Source organism: Sceloporus undulatus, chromosome 3 (assembly GCF_019175285.1).
Source record: "Sceloporus undulatus isolate JIND9_A2432 ecotype Alabama chromosome 3, SceUnd_v1.1, whole genome shotgun sequence".
Classification (NCBI taxonomy): domain Eukaryota; kingdom Metazoa; phylum Chordata; class Lepidosauria; order Squamata; family Phrynosomatidae; genus Sceloporus; species Sceloporus undulatus.
This window is the reverse complement of record NC_056524.1, coordinates 272,951,601-272,969,217: the sequence shown is the minus strand read 5'-3', so window position 1 is coordinate 272,969,217 and position 17,617 is coordinate 272,951,601. Positions and strand designations below refer to the sequence as shown.

Below are 17,617 nucleotides of genomic sequence, written 5' to 3'. Positions count from 1 at the left end.
TAGAATCTGGGACCAGCACTTTGAACTGCTAAAGAACCCAAAATTTGCAAAGACAAAAAGATCACAATCCTGAAATTCAGCTGAGACTTGAGCTATTCTCTTACCAGCTCCACCCAGACGTTGGTTGTGAGTGCCTCATCGCGTTCATTCTGGGAAAAGATAAGAGGGTGAATTGGACAGCTGAAACAGGCAGATAAGGAAAGTGGATTGCAAGTATGTTAACACTGCTTGCAAAACAGCTCTGGAGACAGGATCCATGACCCTTGCTGGCAGACCACAAGGCTAAGAAATAGTAACAACCGATACATGGGGCCACACCTAGGAGTCCTTGTGTCTCCGGATTGACGCTTGCTTGCACCACCAGTGATGTGTAGATACACACCATTTGATTCAAAAAGACACAAATTCATGGAATAATGGAATAATTTGATTCAGCAACCCAGTGTCAATTCGACACACAAACCAGTTTAAATGCAAGTGGGAATGGGCTCCTAGTTTAGTTACAACGTCCTGTAAAGTTCCTGCAATAAAGTCCCATTGCATTGTTAACAAATAGTTCAAGGCACATAACGAGTTACTTTAAACTGTAACTTTGCAGGCTCTGGGACAGCATGAGTGGTAACATCTCTCAGGTCAGACCGAAAATATCCTATCTCCTTGGAACCAATCCATTAGCTGGAAAATATATCTGAAGACTCCAAGAAGGCAAGGAGAATCTTGATATCTTGGGTTAGATCTTGGTATCAGGGACCATTAGCTGTCTGCCTTTTGGGGGGAGAGGGGGTTGCAACCTTCCTTACCAGTGTGATGAGATTGGTGAGAGTTAGCTTGAGCGAAACATTGATAATGTCCCCCTTGTCTCTGGCCGGGCGAAAGTTGCGGTTGTAGTTGACCATCAGATCATTTAATAGTTTCTCCTCCTGGTTCTGGCTCTGGACCACTGGGGGGAAATATGGAGACATATTGAAGATGCAGGTACTTGTGACACCAACAGCCAGACATGTGCAGGAGAATGGAGAAACACGTTCTTGAACATCTAGGCCCTGTACAGACCAGCCAAAAAGGCCAGCCTGGCGGTGGTGTCGGGGTGTTGCATCCAGATGACGACTCTGCCTCCAGGGCGCCATGATGTGCAGCATCATGGCACAAGAGACTTTCAAATTGCAGCGCTATTGTCCTGTCGTTGAAGTGGCATTGCATTAATGCAAGCTCCTATTAATGCAAAATGCCAGGCAATGCCACTTCAATGACAGGACAATGACAGGATCTGCACGACATCATTAGAAAGTCCTTCGAGCAATTGCAGTCACTTGTGCTTTCTGGACAGAATGATCATAGAATCATAGAGTTGGAAGAGACCGCACGGGCCATAATGATGGGATAAGCATGCCGTCATATGAAAATCTTCTGACAATCATGCTGTAAGAACGGGGAAAGGACGGGACAAGGATGTTTCATCCCCCATCTGACAATGTCTTAGAAATCTGCAATCTATAAATCAACAGAGAGAGGAAAGGGGAGACAACAGAAACAGAAAGGCAAGTGGAGGAAGACCATGCACTTAAATTAGTGCATGTACAAAAACGCTTCGAGAAAATTTACGCGTCAAAGATGCAGAAAAGATCTTCGCAAAAGTCTTGTTTCTCGGGCCGAGAAAGGCTCGCCTCCCCGCCGAGAGCAGGAAGGCTGTAGTGGCCAGCTTAAGCAGGGGCACCGTCGCAATGCCTTGTCACACCCTACAATTGGCCTGGCAAGCAAGGGGCTGGAAACATCCATCCGCTTGTTGCTCCCCAGGGGTCGGCCTCCATCACTCCCGCTGGCGCTGGCGGTTAAGGTAAGGCGGTTCAGAGAGATCAAGCCCCAGGAGACATTGCCTGTACTTATGCATCGTCGTAAAATTAGAGGAAAGCAGGCTATATAGATATCAGAGGAGAGTGGTCCAGCAAGAAGATCTCTGGAATTTGTGACCAGAATAAGAGTCCAAACTGGCAAAGAGCATTGTAAAACAATGTGCATTTTCAAAGACAATTGTTGCAACAAAAAGGACAACACCCGAAAAAATTACGTGTGCGCGTTCAGGTGACAATAAATTACGGGACAATTACAACAATCCTGGATGTCCTTCAGTTATATGGGGTCTAAATCGATGTTGTACAGCCTTGAAGCCCATGGGGAGGAGAGGGTGGGTCAAGAAGACATAATCCAAACATACTAATAAGACAAGTACAAAAAAAAAAAAAAGGACCGAGCAGAAGGGAAAGTCAGAATCTTGTAATCTTGTTTTAGTGATTAGCAGGGGCACCACGAGCCCTCCAAGAGACTTCAGGAGGACGCGAACCCATTATATCCCTGCCAAAAACAAATGACCACACGACCCACACAAACAACCTAAGAATCTCAAAAGCCCAGTAACGACAGAGCCATGGCGAAAGTATAAAGTCATCGAGCAAAAAACTGCTATCAGAAGTAGTAGGCGAAGTGGCGGTCCCAAGACTCTGTAGGCCAGTGGTTTGTTTTTCATGTGCGTGACAGATTTGGTTAGAAAGAAAATAGATTAGATCCTGGGCTTGTCTACACCAGTAAAATATACGCCGAATCAACAAAGTAGGACTGTGACCAGGCCAACACACCTGGGTTCGAAGAAATAGGGCTTTTGTGCACGGGGCGGAGGAGACAGGTAAACACGCCACCAAAAAGGGAGTCGTGCTTTTTTTACCCAGAAGCATCCCATGGATATTCGACGCAGAGAAGAATTTAACATTACTGAACATGGGGATGTCAGTCTTCTTCATATGAGGACAAAAAGATGTGAATTTGCACGGAAGTGAAGTCGTCGATTGCGTTGAGCAAGAATGTTTGAGGGCGAAGTTGTGAAAATCCAAAGCAAATCGCATAATACACTGACAGGTGGACTGCCCTCTGGTCCCTGTCGGGACCGAAGCACCGAGGTCTGTGACCAAAATGACCCTCTGCCAGCCTCTGTTGTATCCTCCCTATTTAATAGTGTGGAATAGGGAGAACCAACTTTAAATCATCACGCCTCTGTTGCGGTCCGCTTTTCCTGAACTCAACAATCCATGCCTCCTTTGTGCACCGTCCCTGAGCTTCAACAATAGGAATTAATTAGACAGGCGGCAGGCATCGCTCTAAAGCTAATTGATTATAATAATACCTCGTGGCTCTCCCTGCATCTGTCCTCATCTACTCCCTATCCGTCTAACTTTTTTTAAAAACCCTTGCTTATCAATTATATGGAACGGCTCGCACTACTAATAAATCTCAAAGGGACCAGTGGAAAGTGCGATGGGCATTAGCTCCCTAGATTACTGCAGCGGATTTAGAAGAGATGGCTGAGCTGGCAGAGGTTTGCCTGAATTTTGGCAAGGGTTTACCATGACAAAACTTCACCCCCCCCCCCCCCACCCCCCCCAAAAAAACAATTACTCCCCACGCTTCGAAATGGATGCGACCACAGCTGCCACTCAAGATGCTGCCCCTCGGCTGTCATTGAAGTCTTGCACTTTTAGTATCTGTATTTGAGACGTTGGTGGAAACTCCTGTCGGCACAAAACTGAGGAACGGGTTGGTCAATTCGCTAGTTTTCTTCTCAAGGAAGCAAATGGGGATTGTATATCATTTCTTTGGGCAAGAAGGTATTTGCGGAAGACCAGTTTTTGCAGGCAATCAACAGTTTGAGGGGTATCCTCACATACACACAAAAAATGTACATGGTTGATGTGTGCAAAAACAGTCTGCACAGGAAGCACTTGTTAACTGCTCAGGGAGAGCCATCATGCAAAATGGTGTGCAAGGTTGGTTTACCACTCAGAAACAGGGTTTGATTCCCCAGCTTGGGCATGAAACAAATTTGGGTAGCCCTGGGGCAAGTCACACTCTCTCAGCTATCAGCACCAGGGGAAGGGCAAATAACAACCTCCTCTGAAAAAGCAGCCAGAAAACCCCCAGGATAGGGTATTCTTAAGGAGGTCGCCAATATCAGAATGACTTAAGGCTCAAAAACACAAACAGAATATTTATTTAGTGAGGTATAGAGTATCCCGCCCTTCCCCTATGGGCTCTCAGGCGGCTTACAATTATATTAATCAACAGTTTCCTGGCCCACAGGCTTACAACCTAAAGACAGACACAAAAGGAAAGGGAATGGGTGATGTGGCAGGAGTCAGTCCAGCTTCTTCGCTCCTCGGAGGCCGGGACCAAGGCAGTGGAACCAGAGGGAGGGCTCTTCTTTCTTCTTTTCCCTTCAGCGCCTGATGGTGCTGGGCCATCCTTCTCGATCCCTCAGAGGCCGACGATGACAGTTAGGGAGTGGAGGAAGGAGCCCTCTTTCTGCAGGCTAGTCCTGATGGAACTGGGCCACCTTCTCTGTACATCTCTCTTCTGAGTGTAAGCATCATCCAATTCCGCCTCTGACTGGGGGTCGTAGTGACTCCCACCATAACATCCCCTTTATTTGAAGCCAATGTTCTGCACCTTACTTTCATGTTGAAGTCCTGTAGCGTGTGCAGATGAAAACATCCCTGACACATATGCTTTCCTCCTCCTTGCCTTTTGGCCTATTTCGCTTCAAAAGGTGATATGATTCTGCATTGTACAGTTTTTTTGGTATCTTGATGTTTCATATTTCTTGCTTCCTTGAGCCAGTTAGAGGTTATTGTGGTGCAAAGAGTCAGTTTTGCCAGGCACCAGGCCCTGCTTATGACCCGCAAAATCCCACAACCAAAAGTCTCCTACAAAGAGATTCGCAGGAGCGCAGCTGCTCCGGGGGTTTTCCTCTGCAAGGGGAGGAAAAGCCTAGGGTGGGGTGGAAGAGAGGAGAAAAGCAACCTAAGTCGTTCAGTGTGAAATGATGACAGAAGTGGCACGGAGAAAGGGAGCGATGTTTTGAGAGAAAGAACATAAGACTATGGGAGTGAGTCAAAAACATAGTGACATGCCTGGCCCCTGACAACTAGCCAACACATGAAATGTCCCTTCGCACATCTCTCTGGTGTTGCGTGTGTTCAAAGTAGTTTCCACCTTATGGTGTCCTAAGGCAACCTATCATGAGGTTTTCTTGGCAAGATTTGCTCAGAGGAAATTTGCTATTGCCTCCCCCTGGCTGAGAATGAGACTTGCCCAATGTCACACATGGCCTGACATATCCACACACCACATCACCACACACCACACACCACGTACTTAGTCCAGTTGTTCCTTTTTCTCCAACCTGGAAGCGCTGGGCTGGATTAGCTACACTCCATTGGTCCTCCTACCTGCATGGCGCTCCATGAGGAGGTCCTAGTATGTTGTTTGTTGTTGTTGTTGTTGTTGTTTGTTGTTGTGTGCCGATCCTCATTTCTGACTTATGGCAACCCTGGGCTGAATCTGTGCCGTATCCATGGTAACCCTAGTTGGGCTTCATTTGTTGAGCATTGAAGCGACACTTGTCTCAAGAGCCAAGTCGCAGTGCCTGTCCAAGGCCCCAGGATCCATCATCTAATGGCGCAACCTGGGGTCAGTGTTTTAATTTATTAGCTTTACTGACGCCCCATCTTGCCATGGAAAGTTATTTTTTTGGTGGTGACATGGTCCCGGAATCTTGCCAGCTTAAAGTCGCAAGTTTGAAACGACATAAACTTGAAATAGCGAGTAGCCAGTGGAATTCTGTGATATGCAAAATGTAAAAAAGGTCCCTGTCTCCTGTAGCCACAACTGATCAGTGCCAGCGCTTTCCAGGTCGACAGCCCCAGGTTTTAAGATTAGTGCCTATCTGACTGCATAAATAAATAACCATTGTTGCACCACTTGAAATGTCACAATCAATGTTAATGGAATCCTGAGATTTGTATGTTGTGAGATATTTAGCCTTCCTTGTTTATTTTATTAATTTTCTATGATGCCCGCTTTCCGCCAGAAGGGACCCAAGGTGCTCACGAATCCCAGGTCCATGCAGGAGCCGTGGCAAGTGAAAGTGGTTGTCAAATTAGATTGTTTCTCATGCAATTAACCCATGTTTTCTTGGTGTATGAAGTGATGAAATCTCGTAGTGCCAACTAAGTGTTTTTCCTCATCATCTTTTGGCAAGGTTGCTGATGATTCCTTGGTGTGGATTTCGGTGTGAGGTAGCCCTTCAAGCCTGGGTCCACAACCCAAACGCCCCACAGCAAGCTCAGTGTTGAGAGAGATGGTCTGCTGTGATCTCCTCTTCCAGTGCCCTCCACATCTGGAAGAGGAAGGGGTGCAACAAGGACCCTGGGGACCAGCCCCGCAACCCCCTCGCCAAGAGAGTGACCCTTGAAGGTTCGAACACAGAAGAATGACGAAAGTAGTCCCTGCCGCAGACTAATGCGCAAGATGGAAAAAATAATCAAAAATAATCCCCCCAAATGGTCAGAAATGCATTGCTTGAGTGTCAGCGAACCCTAGCAACCGATGAAGCTGCAAGGAAAAGTAGCGCTGCACAATTCAGGGTTTATTGTCGGTGCCATTTGCACAGTGATTTTATACAGAGAAAACAGCATTGTCTGTGCAGGAAATATCTTTTTTGTGTTGCAGGAACAGTTTCTGTATTAGGAAACACCTTTTCTAATGCAGGAAACATCACTTCCTGTGCAGAAACATCCGTTTCTGGCAGGAAATAAATTTTCTGTGCAGAAACACCTTTTTTCTGTGTGAACAGCATCTTCTGCTATTTCTCTACAAATCGTTCCCTGAAAAGGGCCTTTGATCAGGTATATTAGTTACCCATTCAGATAGTCAGATTTGTGCATATCCTCTGTGTCTTCTAGAGCAAACCTAATGTCCAGATCAAACAATTGAAGCCTGTGCTATATCTATGAAGAAGAGAGGGATTTTCTTCGGAAAATTCTTTGTGTGTTCCATCTCCAAATGTGGTTTGCAATGATGATCTCGATGCGTCTACCTTCTTTGTTGAATGACCAGCGGGGGTCTGCAGGCCTCACTCCATTGTGTTAAGTCGTATTAAATCTTGCGTGCTGTAAGATTGGTTAAATTGGCCGTGGTTGCCACATCCCAGAGATCCCCTTTTCGTAGGGACTGGATGTATTGTGAACATAAGCCCATCGGCGGGCCTCAGGTGTTTTCCCGCTATTTGGTGCAGGGTTTCTTATCATTTAGATGACTCCTCTCTAAGAACTTGAAATGGCTCCGGTGGTAGGATATCTGGTGTCGGGGAATGTTTTGTCGCGATGCTTTGAAAAGGTCCAAAAGTTATTTCTTGAAGGAATCTATCTTAGTGGTTGATTCACATCAGATTTCGGTCAGACAATAATGTGCCGACTGCAGGTGAATGTTTTTTAACCAAAAAGTAACTTTTTTTCAAGTTGATGCAGCGCAGAAGATAAGCAATTAGAGAAGTAATTCTGGAGATCCTGCATGGTGCAAACTCAAAGGTTCGGATAAACTACAGCATTAATGCAATTTGAGACCGCTTTAACTGTCAATGGCTCTTCATCCTGAAGAAACAGACCAAAATTAGCCATGGGTGAAATGGCGGTGTGGTAAAACAGTGCTGCTCAAAAACATAAACCAAGAGGTGCAGGCTTCCGAGGCTGCATCTGCTGTCGAATTAATCCAATTGGAGCACCACTGTTTAAATGTTGTGGCTGCATCCTATGGAATCCTGGATCTGGTAGTTTGTGGTAGCACCAGAGCTCTCTGACAGGAGGCTAATGTTTTCACAAACCGACAAATCCAAGACTTCCATAAGCAATTAAAGGAACTTCAGCTCAGCTAAATGTTTAAAACGGAAACATGTATAGGAAATAGGAAAATGGGAAATCACCAAAGAGGAGTTCAAACAAATGCTAGCAAGTGTAAGAGATAAGGTCAGAAAAGCGAAGCGCAGATGAACTCGAGCTTGCGAGAGGGTTTCAGAACACAAAAGGCTTATTTTGGGATATTCCGCACAAAAGGAAAGAAGAAGGAAACGGTAGGAGCGCACTGCGGTGAAAGATGGCAAATGCTAACATAAGCAGAAAATGCAGATTACTCAAGACCTCTTTGCCTCATCGTCGCAGAAAAGCAAAGGACTCAACCTTGAGAAATATGAGCAAGGCAAATAGTGGAATACCGTTACACATTAGACAATCAAATGCTGTAGCACCCATTTCTTTTCTTTAGAGCAAGCCATAGTCTCCATGATCTACACAATCAATAGACCTTTCGGTACAAGGGAGAGCTCCCTTGAAATGAATGGAAGGCAACACAGTGTGAATTCACTCTCCCATTGACTAACTTCAGCGACGCACATACATCCCAACCAAAGCTAGAGCCATCAAGGTGCTGGACTCCACCCCCTCCATCACACACCACACATTAGGTTCTGGATATGAGACAGTTCCTTTAAACTTCAGCAGCCTCTAGTTCAGCCTCAACCCAAAGAGATTCAGCATGTTCAATGGGGTATTGACATGAAGGCCAACCAGCTGCTAATGAATACGCTTTGCGGTTTGAAGTGTCATTTCCTCCCCCAAGCAAAATACACATCACCACAGAGAATCTGTACCCACCACACGTTGTTATAAAGGGCATAGAGGGAACAGGAGGAGCCGATCACCGGGCACTGACAACATTACACATAATACAAGTATTCTTCTGGCTTTTTCAGGACAGAGAGGAACTTAAGGTAGTGGTGCTAATCACATATCTTATTCATAAAAGAGATGCAAGAGAAATGTCTGTAGGAGCAATACTTGAGTCATGAAAATTATAGATCACGTGAGAGGTCTGAACATAATGAAATGTCGTGTGGACCCCAAAAAACCCATCAGGTAATACCTAAATCGTTTGCTTTTAAGGGTATGTTTTTGTTGCTGTTGTATGCCGTCAAGTCGGTTCCAAATTAATGGCGACACACCTATGGGAACCTACCCATGAAAGTTTCTTGATTAATTTGTTTCAAGAGTTTGCCTTGTTGGCCCTCATATGAAGCTGAGAGAGGTGACCTGCCCAGGCCACCCCAGGCTTTCCACCTGGGCAGAGATTCAAACCTTGGTCTGGTTAGACTTGGATGGGAGACAACAATGATGCCAGCTGCTGTGGCTATATTCCAGAGGAGAGGCAATGGCAAACACCCTCCTGAATAGTATTGACTTGCCTAGCCAGGTGTTTAAGTAGTTTTGCGTGGACTAGGACGCTGAAACAAGGTTTCGAAGTCCCACTCACCAGGAGAAACCCAATGGGATGTGCCCTTGGCCAAGTCACCACACTCTCACTTCAATAACAAGTACAACCTCCCTCAAAAGAAATCTTCCTAAAACCTCTGTGTTAATTCTCACCTGAGAGTTGCCAAACCCCAAGAGACACTTGAACATATAACAAAACAACCATACCGAGGGGTAGGACCAGTGTGTAATTCTGGTATGTGGGGCCGCATAACCAGTGGGTAATTGCGTATTGGACCTTTAATGCGTGGCAGGTGATCACTTGGCCCATGAAGCCAAATGGAACTGATTTGTCGCATGGGACCAAGAGCACTATTGCGTTCGTTAGGACTATTAGAGACATCTCGAGCGAGGTATGGTAACCAAATAGCAAGGTCAGGCAGTAGTCCTCTCCACCAAATCAATTCTAGAAAGACACGTAAGACAACAGAAGTTGTATCTGACAATGACCACAGGCTGGCAACGATGTTCAGCAGGGGTGGGGTAAATGCACACTCAAAACCACATCCCAGTCCAGGGGCTATGAAGAAGTAGGTAATTGTGGCAAACAATAGTTTGTTGAAAGCCGATGAGCCAAGTTTGTTTCAGCGAAACCCCTACTCTGCAGAATTGGCTGTTTGACACGACTGAAAGCGCCATGGCATAAATGCCTAATGAATTCTGGGATTGTAATTTGTGAGATTTTAGCTTTCTCGGTCAGAGAGCTCTGGTGCCATGAGGAACTACAACCCCGGAATTCAGATGGAGCCATGCCAGTTAAAAACGTGTCAACGCAATTACTTCAGTGTGACAGCAGCCCTAGGTGCTCTTGCACAATTGCACAATTATCAGCACTTTTAAAGCCTTTCATCTGCTAGAGACTCCACCGAGTGCATCCTGTGAGTTTGTGAGCCTGCTCCATGCCCAGTCTGCCTTTCGGGCCTATGTGATCTGCGGGATGCGGCAAGGTTGTTTGTTTGTTGGGTTGCTGTAACTCAGCCCAGCCGTGAAGGGGCTTTAGAGGTGAACAAACAACACTTGTACCTTGCAGAGAAACGAATTGGCAGCTATTGGTTGATGTTTCAAAGCATGGTCAGTACACAAGGGCATCCCTAAGTCTTATATTTTTTTAACATAGAGAAAACGAGGAAACAAAGAGAGAAAGAGAAAAACCACGGCCTGGCAAAAAGAAGGAATATGAGAGTAAATCTCAAGACAGGCCGGTATACCTCAATTTATGAAATAGATGGTTTCTGGGCATGAGTTCTGTAAACAGGAAGGGTGGTACCAAGGCAGAATCACAGAGAAGAAGATGATTCTGGCACATAAAAAACTGAAGAGCATTCAGTTTGTTTCGCACTTTTTTTAATGCAAAACTAACACAGGAAGACTGACGGTGATCTGGACCAGGTTTGAGTCACGACTCAGCCATAGAACCCGGGTTGGGCCCTGGGGCAAGTCATGCTCTTTCAGTCTCAGAGGAAGAGAAAAGCAAACCCGCTCTGAACCAATCTTGCAAAGAGATTGTAACTATGGCTATTGTAACCTAGGGCCATAGGTTACATGCTCATACCAAGTTACAAAATCCAAGAAATTCCATACTATTACCGTGAATTCTGACAGTGTTAAGAATAGAGCCTGAGAGAGTTTTTCCATCTATCCGTAAGACCCGGTACAGAGATCCTAGAATTGGCAATGTGAGTGGAGTACGATTCACCGTGCACACTGAATGCATACCTCATCTTGTTGCGTTTCTCGTGTGCTTCTGCATACAACAAGCAACTGCATACAAATTCAACTTCTGTGCAGTAAAAAACGGAAGAGAGCCATTCATATATGTCCTTCCACATCGATAGAACTTCTGTGTGCAGGCCTTCTGGTCACCGGTCAACCTAGGCAATCCCTGAATTTCATAGGGGTGTTCATTAGGCAAGATATTCCCAGTAATGCCATTGCCTTCCTCTGAAACATTACTTTACGTGCAGTCACCTATTCCTGCCTTCTTAGTGGTGGTCTGTTGTTCCTTTCCATAAATCATAGAGTTGGAGCCACAAGGGCCAATCGGTCCACACCCCATTCTGCCATGCAAGAACTCTCAAAAAAGCAAAAGCCATCCTCGCAACAGAATGGCCCTCCAGCCTAGCCTCTGCTTTAAAAAGACAGTCAAAGAGGAGACGCCATCACGCTCCGCTGGGGGACAGTGTCTCATCGAATACCTGCCAAAACCCGAACATTTACACTCCCAGCACTGAATAGACAGCTGGTGCTGTGGAATAGACGAGGCATTTTTTGAGTATGATTGTTGTGCAATAAATCCACGTTTTTCCCCAGTCATGCGCAGCCCCCGAGGAGTCCCCTTCAATTTCTATAATGGGGAAAATACGATGTTGTGTAAGGTTTCACAATGTCCTCATTCACCCAAGGTGGTCGCCCCATGCCTATCTCTGTTCCTTTCATTTGACCTGTTTTTAACAGACACAGTGCATTTACCCTTACATTTTCTGTCTCCATGTAGAAGTGTCATTTTGTTAACCTTTGCCCGCTTTTCAGAGTCTATTCAGGTCATTTCTGAAATCGTTTGAGACCTGGTCCTCTGGAGTATTTAGCTACTCCTCCTAATTTGTGTACTCATCTGCAAAGTTATGTAAGTATGCTCCCAATGCTGTCATCCCTGGTCATGAGAGATGTTGATGCCCCGGGGCCCAGACGAAAGCCCGGGGGGGACCCCACTGTCACTTCGCGCCAGGATGAAAGGACCATTGTTGATCACCCTTTATACAAAAATTCCCCAATTTATTATGTACCTTAAGAGACGCGTTCATTGGTGTTTCTTGGGAGAAGGTTTTCTGGCAGAGAGGTGGTTTTGCCTTTAACTGAAGCTGAGAGAGTGTACCTGCCCAATCACCCAGTGTGTCTGTGTTAATGCTTAAAAACGGATCCAGCCGGAGATCGAAGCATGGCAAAGTGATTTGAGTGTGGACTAGGACACTGGGGGGACCATGGTGGATCCTGCTCACCTTGGAAATCCACTGGGTGCCTTTGACAAGTATACAAGAGAGGGCAGGAAAACACCTTTCTGTGAAATTGCCAAGAAACCGCATCGTGGTTTGCTTAGGTTCTTTAAGTCAAATGACGTGAGGCCACAACAAGAGCAAACTGGTGAATTCCGCCAGTTATACCAGAGGCATTGTAAGAGGTCGGCTACTTCTGTCTTCATCGAAACAATGATTTCCCTCCCAAACTTGCAAGAGCCATGAAATTTTCCCCCCTTCTTCTAACTTTTCTAGACGAAACAAGCAGTTTGCCTCTGTCTCAAGTGGACAGACACAATTAGCGTTGCTAAAGCATATTGATATACATAGTATTAGGGTCCTAATAACAATGTCAGTCAGAGAACCATTTGAGTTATAGGGACTGAGAGCAAGTGGAGCTGTCATATTTTTCCGCTTTGGGTACAAAGCACAGGGACAGAATTAGTTAAAAGGAAATAGGTCCCTCTTTTGGCAAGCCAATCGGCGGATTGGCAGTTAGAGATGTTCTATTTTTCATATATTTATGTAATTTTCATTGAATGCCGCCTTGCTCCCAGAAGGGACCCATAGAGATCAAAATCCGTAACGCCGAGGCGAAGTCGTAAGTTGTAGTCCAGAAAATAGGAGGGACCGTTCAGGAATTATATCTCCTTTGCAGCTTGTGACATCCTCACGACCGTGAATGAAAATTCAAGCCTAATGCTATGAAAGGCGCTTTTTTTTTTGGCCACAAAGACCGAATAAGACAGATAAATGGTTGGTGTTCCTTCAAATCATTGCTGAACTTCGACTTATTTGCCACTCAGGTAGGATAATAACTGGCCATAGATCAGAGTTGTAAAAGACGACAGAGCAGGCAGATCCAACAACATCTTCTTCTTCTTCGTGCCTTCAAGCCGGTGTTCTCCGACTTGTGGGCATCCAAGACAAACCTATCCGGGGGGGGTTTTGGCAAATTTGTTCAGAGAGGGTTGGCATTGCCCTTCCGTTGAGGCGGGATGCCGGTGACGGGGTCAAGATCACAATGGGTGTCTTCGTTGAAGTAGTTCCTTTCCACTCCGGCGACAGGTGGTTTCTCAGCTACTTAGTTGGTAATATTTATACGGGCCCTTGGGAAGCTGCATATACTCTTCCAAACAGTTTGAGCGTGCGGACTATGTTGGCAAGGCATCTTCTTTATAGTCCTAGAAGCTTCAGATGGGTCTTTGAGAGCCAGGTAACGCATCTGTGGAGAGAAGGAGGAGGGCAAGAGCTCCGTGCCCCAAGGGTTGCAAAGCCAACTGGCCTCATCGCTCCTACGTTGTGCCATTCGTCATTCCTCTTATGATTAACTTCGCCGACTCTGGAGACACGGATTCAAAATCCAAATGCCAAGCACTATCCAAGAGATGTCAAGATAGCAAAAGTTACATTATAGAAACCGGACAAGGTAGGAGAACTGCAGCAGTTTGCTTTTGGCCTACTCTATGGGCAAGGGAGATCTTGCACCTTCCTCCGTCCCCACAGCTGGGTTAACTGAGGGGCAATCGACAGTAACTGAAGGCTTTCATGGCTTTTTTCCATAGGGGTTTTGGGACGAATGAGGCCGTCTTCTAGAAAGTCATCCTGACGTTTCACCATCATCTGTGGCTGGCATCCTCTCGGTGAAGCTCAGGAATGAACTCTTCTAGGCCTCATACCCAAAAAACCCACCGAAAACTGAGTGCAATCTACGTTTTGCATTTTGAACCTTCAGTTGCAGCAATTGAAGTAAGCCTGAAGGACCATGGGGCAGGGAAGAGAACGGGGGCATGTTAAAATCATGGATACCGGGATTATGGGACTTTTCCCTGTCAGTTCAGAACTTGACGGTATGTGAGTCAGGATGCGACTGATCTCGCAATCCCCTTTTCTAGAGACGCGCAGTCTTGTAGCAGGCTGCTTGGGAGAACCATTATAGCACAACGTGTTTTTTTTTGCCATTACACTATGTGTCCCATTGTGGCAATCGCTCATTTTAGTGACCGAGGCGTGCTATTGTTTGGTAATAATTAAGCCGATGGAGAAAAGCTTCTTTCCCCGTTTTCTGTTGTAAAAATTTATCAGTGAAATAAGTGTGTCCATACGGGCCGACTATCCAGCTTGACAATATTTTAACTGCCACACCGCTCCTCTCCTACCGACAGGGGGATTGTAGTTTTCTAAGCACCACAAATTTTGGGCAGAGAGGGTTTAAGAGCCTGGGTAAAACTACAAATCCCATCCCAGGAGTTCCACTGGAGTGGAGCAACACCCCTTATAGTGGTGTCAAACTGCGCTGTTTCCGCAGTGAAGAGGCAATCATTCGCCCACGCAACTTGTGACAGCCAGGCTTGGGTAGGATAATTGAAAGCTCAAGAGTGGGAGGAAAGATAGGTTTTTCAGTCCAACGCTTTCTGATGTAAGCCCTGCGGAACCCAGAAATACTTTAGGGAAACGCAATAACGATTTGACAATTTTAGCGCAATATTACCGAGCCAAAACAATCTTTAAAAACTGCGGAATAGTAAGGGAAGGACAAAAGTAGCTTCTCAACTTGTAAAATAAATTTTTATATGTGCCGCAAGCATACCAAAATCACAATGCAGTAGGACCGAGCATAAACAAACCAACAACAAACATAATAGATAAGGAACATTGCCAGCATTAAAAAAATCTGGCATTCCGCTATGTTGGTCCCAACGAGAGTAGAACCTTGAATCACTGATTGTACCTATGGGTTACTTTACCATTCAAATGCATAGACTCTAGAATAGTCACTACAGATCTGCCTGTGGAGTATGCAGATTGAACACCACTTTACTTTAGTCCCGACAGATGTTCTGGACTCCAGCGCCCCAGAGTACTGGAGTGGGTTGGGCCCAGCTGCTGGGCTTCTGGAATACCAAAATATCTGAAAGGATTAAAATTGGGAAACCACTGCTTGGCTGGATACCGGCATCAGTGAAGGTAGAGTTGGAACTCCCATCATATATGGGGCCTCTTCCAGCCTCTTACGATCCACGATTTCCAGGCTTTGGGTTGAGATCAACAAAATTATACATTGAATGGGGCGTTGGTGAAACAGGAGTCTCCACCAGACTCTATGGACATTCCAAGATCCACAAGGATTCATTCACTCCGACCCAAAGTGCTTGCCATTGGATCCACACAAGATGAATTGGCAAGTTTCCGGGCCACACAACTACAAATCCATATATGGCAGACCCCCACTACTCAAGAAACTCACTCACTTCATAGGAAAAATCAAGAACCTGGGACGAAACCTGGAGACATTTTTAATCAGCTTTGTTCACCAAAGCCCCCCCATGACACCATGGACACTCTCCACAGATCTGGTCCAGAAGACATCCAAGCTCTGTTCAAGCATTGCCTCACCAACGCTATTTTTTCCAGTGGACATGGGATCTACGAACAGTAGAGGGGTAGCAATGGAACCTCTAAGCCTGGTGACAGGCAACTTTTACTGACACTTTGAAAAGCAGCCCTGGAAACAGCCGATACGTGGATGGCACTTTCCATCTGAGCCCTGGTGAGAGACTGGAGCCCTCCTTTCTTCCTCCTTGCATCTAATCCCTCCACAGCCTCCCCCTCCTCCTCAGCCCCAGCCACCCGAAGGAAGGGAGGCCAGCAGTCAAGTATGCCTGGCCACCACCGAAACAGGTTTGGCCACTACAGAAGAAAATTGTCTTTTTCGTCTCCCAGGGACTTTCCCTCTTCTCTGCCTCCCGTCGGAAATTACATGCCCCAAACAGGTAATATCTAGGGGTACGGCATTGGCAAGATAGAACCTACACAACACCAAAGCATTGGGAATACGAACCGCACAAAAAGGGCTGTCTCCCACTGCCCTGGTTGGCGCTACAAACCAGCGCAAGCGGACAAACCCACTTTTCGTTTCATTTTGAGCAGCTGTAATTTGTGTTTCGTTTCCACAATTCCACGTTTCCCCCAGTTTATAAAGCGAGCAATGACAAAAGATGGGCCTATCGAAGCATGGTTTGATTTTAATGACTACTTTTTCCCAGTCCTTTTAATAAGAGCTTTATCGACTTGTTTATTTTAATTGTTGGCTTCTTTCCAAATAAGACTGTCTATTTCGAGTTCTTTTATCCTCTTCTTATAGCTTCAAAAATTGACTCTGGAGTTTGAATGTAGTAACCAAGTAACTTAAACACTTTTTACGATCGCTTTCTATTCTCTATCTTGTACACCTCCGTCATCATTTCTCGAGTAAGTCTTAATAAGTTTAACCATTTCTCTGATGTCCCTGACCATCTACCAAAGAGGCCTTCTTGAGAGGAAGACCCCGTTGGAGTTTGATATACCATGAGCTTTAATTTTGGCATGAACTTAACAAACGCTTTTCCTATTGGATTATTTGAAGTCATCCACCGTGCGTTTTCTGGTGCCATAAGTAACCATGCCTCCGGATTTTAAGCAGGGCCCGCTAGGTTCAACATGTTCATTTTCAGTTTTTAACCAACCTGAAACCATGTAAATTAACGCGTTGCACAATAGAGTTTCAATGTCTGGACTGCCAACCCATCTATTTCTTTGTTTTGCATCCCTTTATTCCCACTTAAAAAGTCATATATACGCCGACCCTCTTCGGCCTGCAGGAAAGAATAGATCCTAAGCTGGAAGTTTACTACTAAGTTCAATAGAGACTAACCCGCTTTGGCCAGTCGGAATACAGAGGATCCGAGCTGGACGTTACTACTAAGGGTAATATAGACCAACCCGCTCGGCTCGGCCAGCAGGAAAAAGATCGGACCGAGCTGGATAGTGTTACTACGACGTCATATAGACTAACCCGCTTTGGCCCAGGCAGGAATACAGAGGAGCCAGAGCTGGACATTACGACGAAGGGCATATAGACCAACCCTCTTACGCCGGAAAAAGGCCTCAGAGGCCAGGGAAGCCAGGAAGAGGTTGCAAGACTTCCAGCTTCTACTGCCAGACCAGCCTTCTCCGGGGGGGGGAGGGTTTAAAACGAAGGCGCATGGAGCCAGTCAGTGGCCAAAGAAGCCAGTAAGGAGCTGGACCGATGTTGGGGGCCAGGAAGAGCCGTGGCCCAGCTGCCGGCAGAACCAGGCGGATTCAATCCTTCAAACTCGCCTGGGGTTCCCACTGGCCCAATCGGGTTATTTCAATCCAGCCCCAAAAAACAGGCAAAAACCCAGGATTTTGTGATGCTGGTTAAATGGGCAAAAATGGGCAAACTGCCTGGTCCCCTCTTTCTTAATCGATTTCTAGAATCGGATTCAGTGGGAACCTTTAACCCGGTCGCCATCCCGATTTAAACGTTGTGGGTAACAAGCCCAGGTACTTGCAATTGAACAAGTGTACATATGCCTTGGACCTGCTTAGAGTGAACGGCTTGGACTGAACAGCGTGCGA

At 45.9% G+C, this 17,617-nt stretch overlaps 1 protein-coding gene across 3 annotated transcripts in view; it reads right to left on the bottom strand.

Annotated features, from left to right (window-relative positions):
- CHRNG (cholinergic receptor nicotinic gamma subunit) overlaps window positions 1-17,617 on the bottom strand; it is a 56,573-nt gene that overhangs the window by 36,851 nt on the left and 2,105 nt on the right. For all 3 annotated transcript variants that reach the window (XM_042456188.1, XM_042456186.1, XM_042456187.1), the window contains exons 2-3: window positions 801-940; window positions 105-149 (exon numbers count right to left, since the gene is read on the bottom strand). In XM_042456188.1, the coding sequence (XP_042312122.1) occupies window positions 105-149; window positions 801-940 (185 nt within the window). The remainder of the gene's footprint in view (window positions 1-104; window positions 150-800; window positions 941-17,617) is intronic.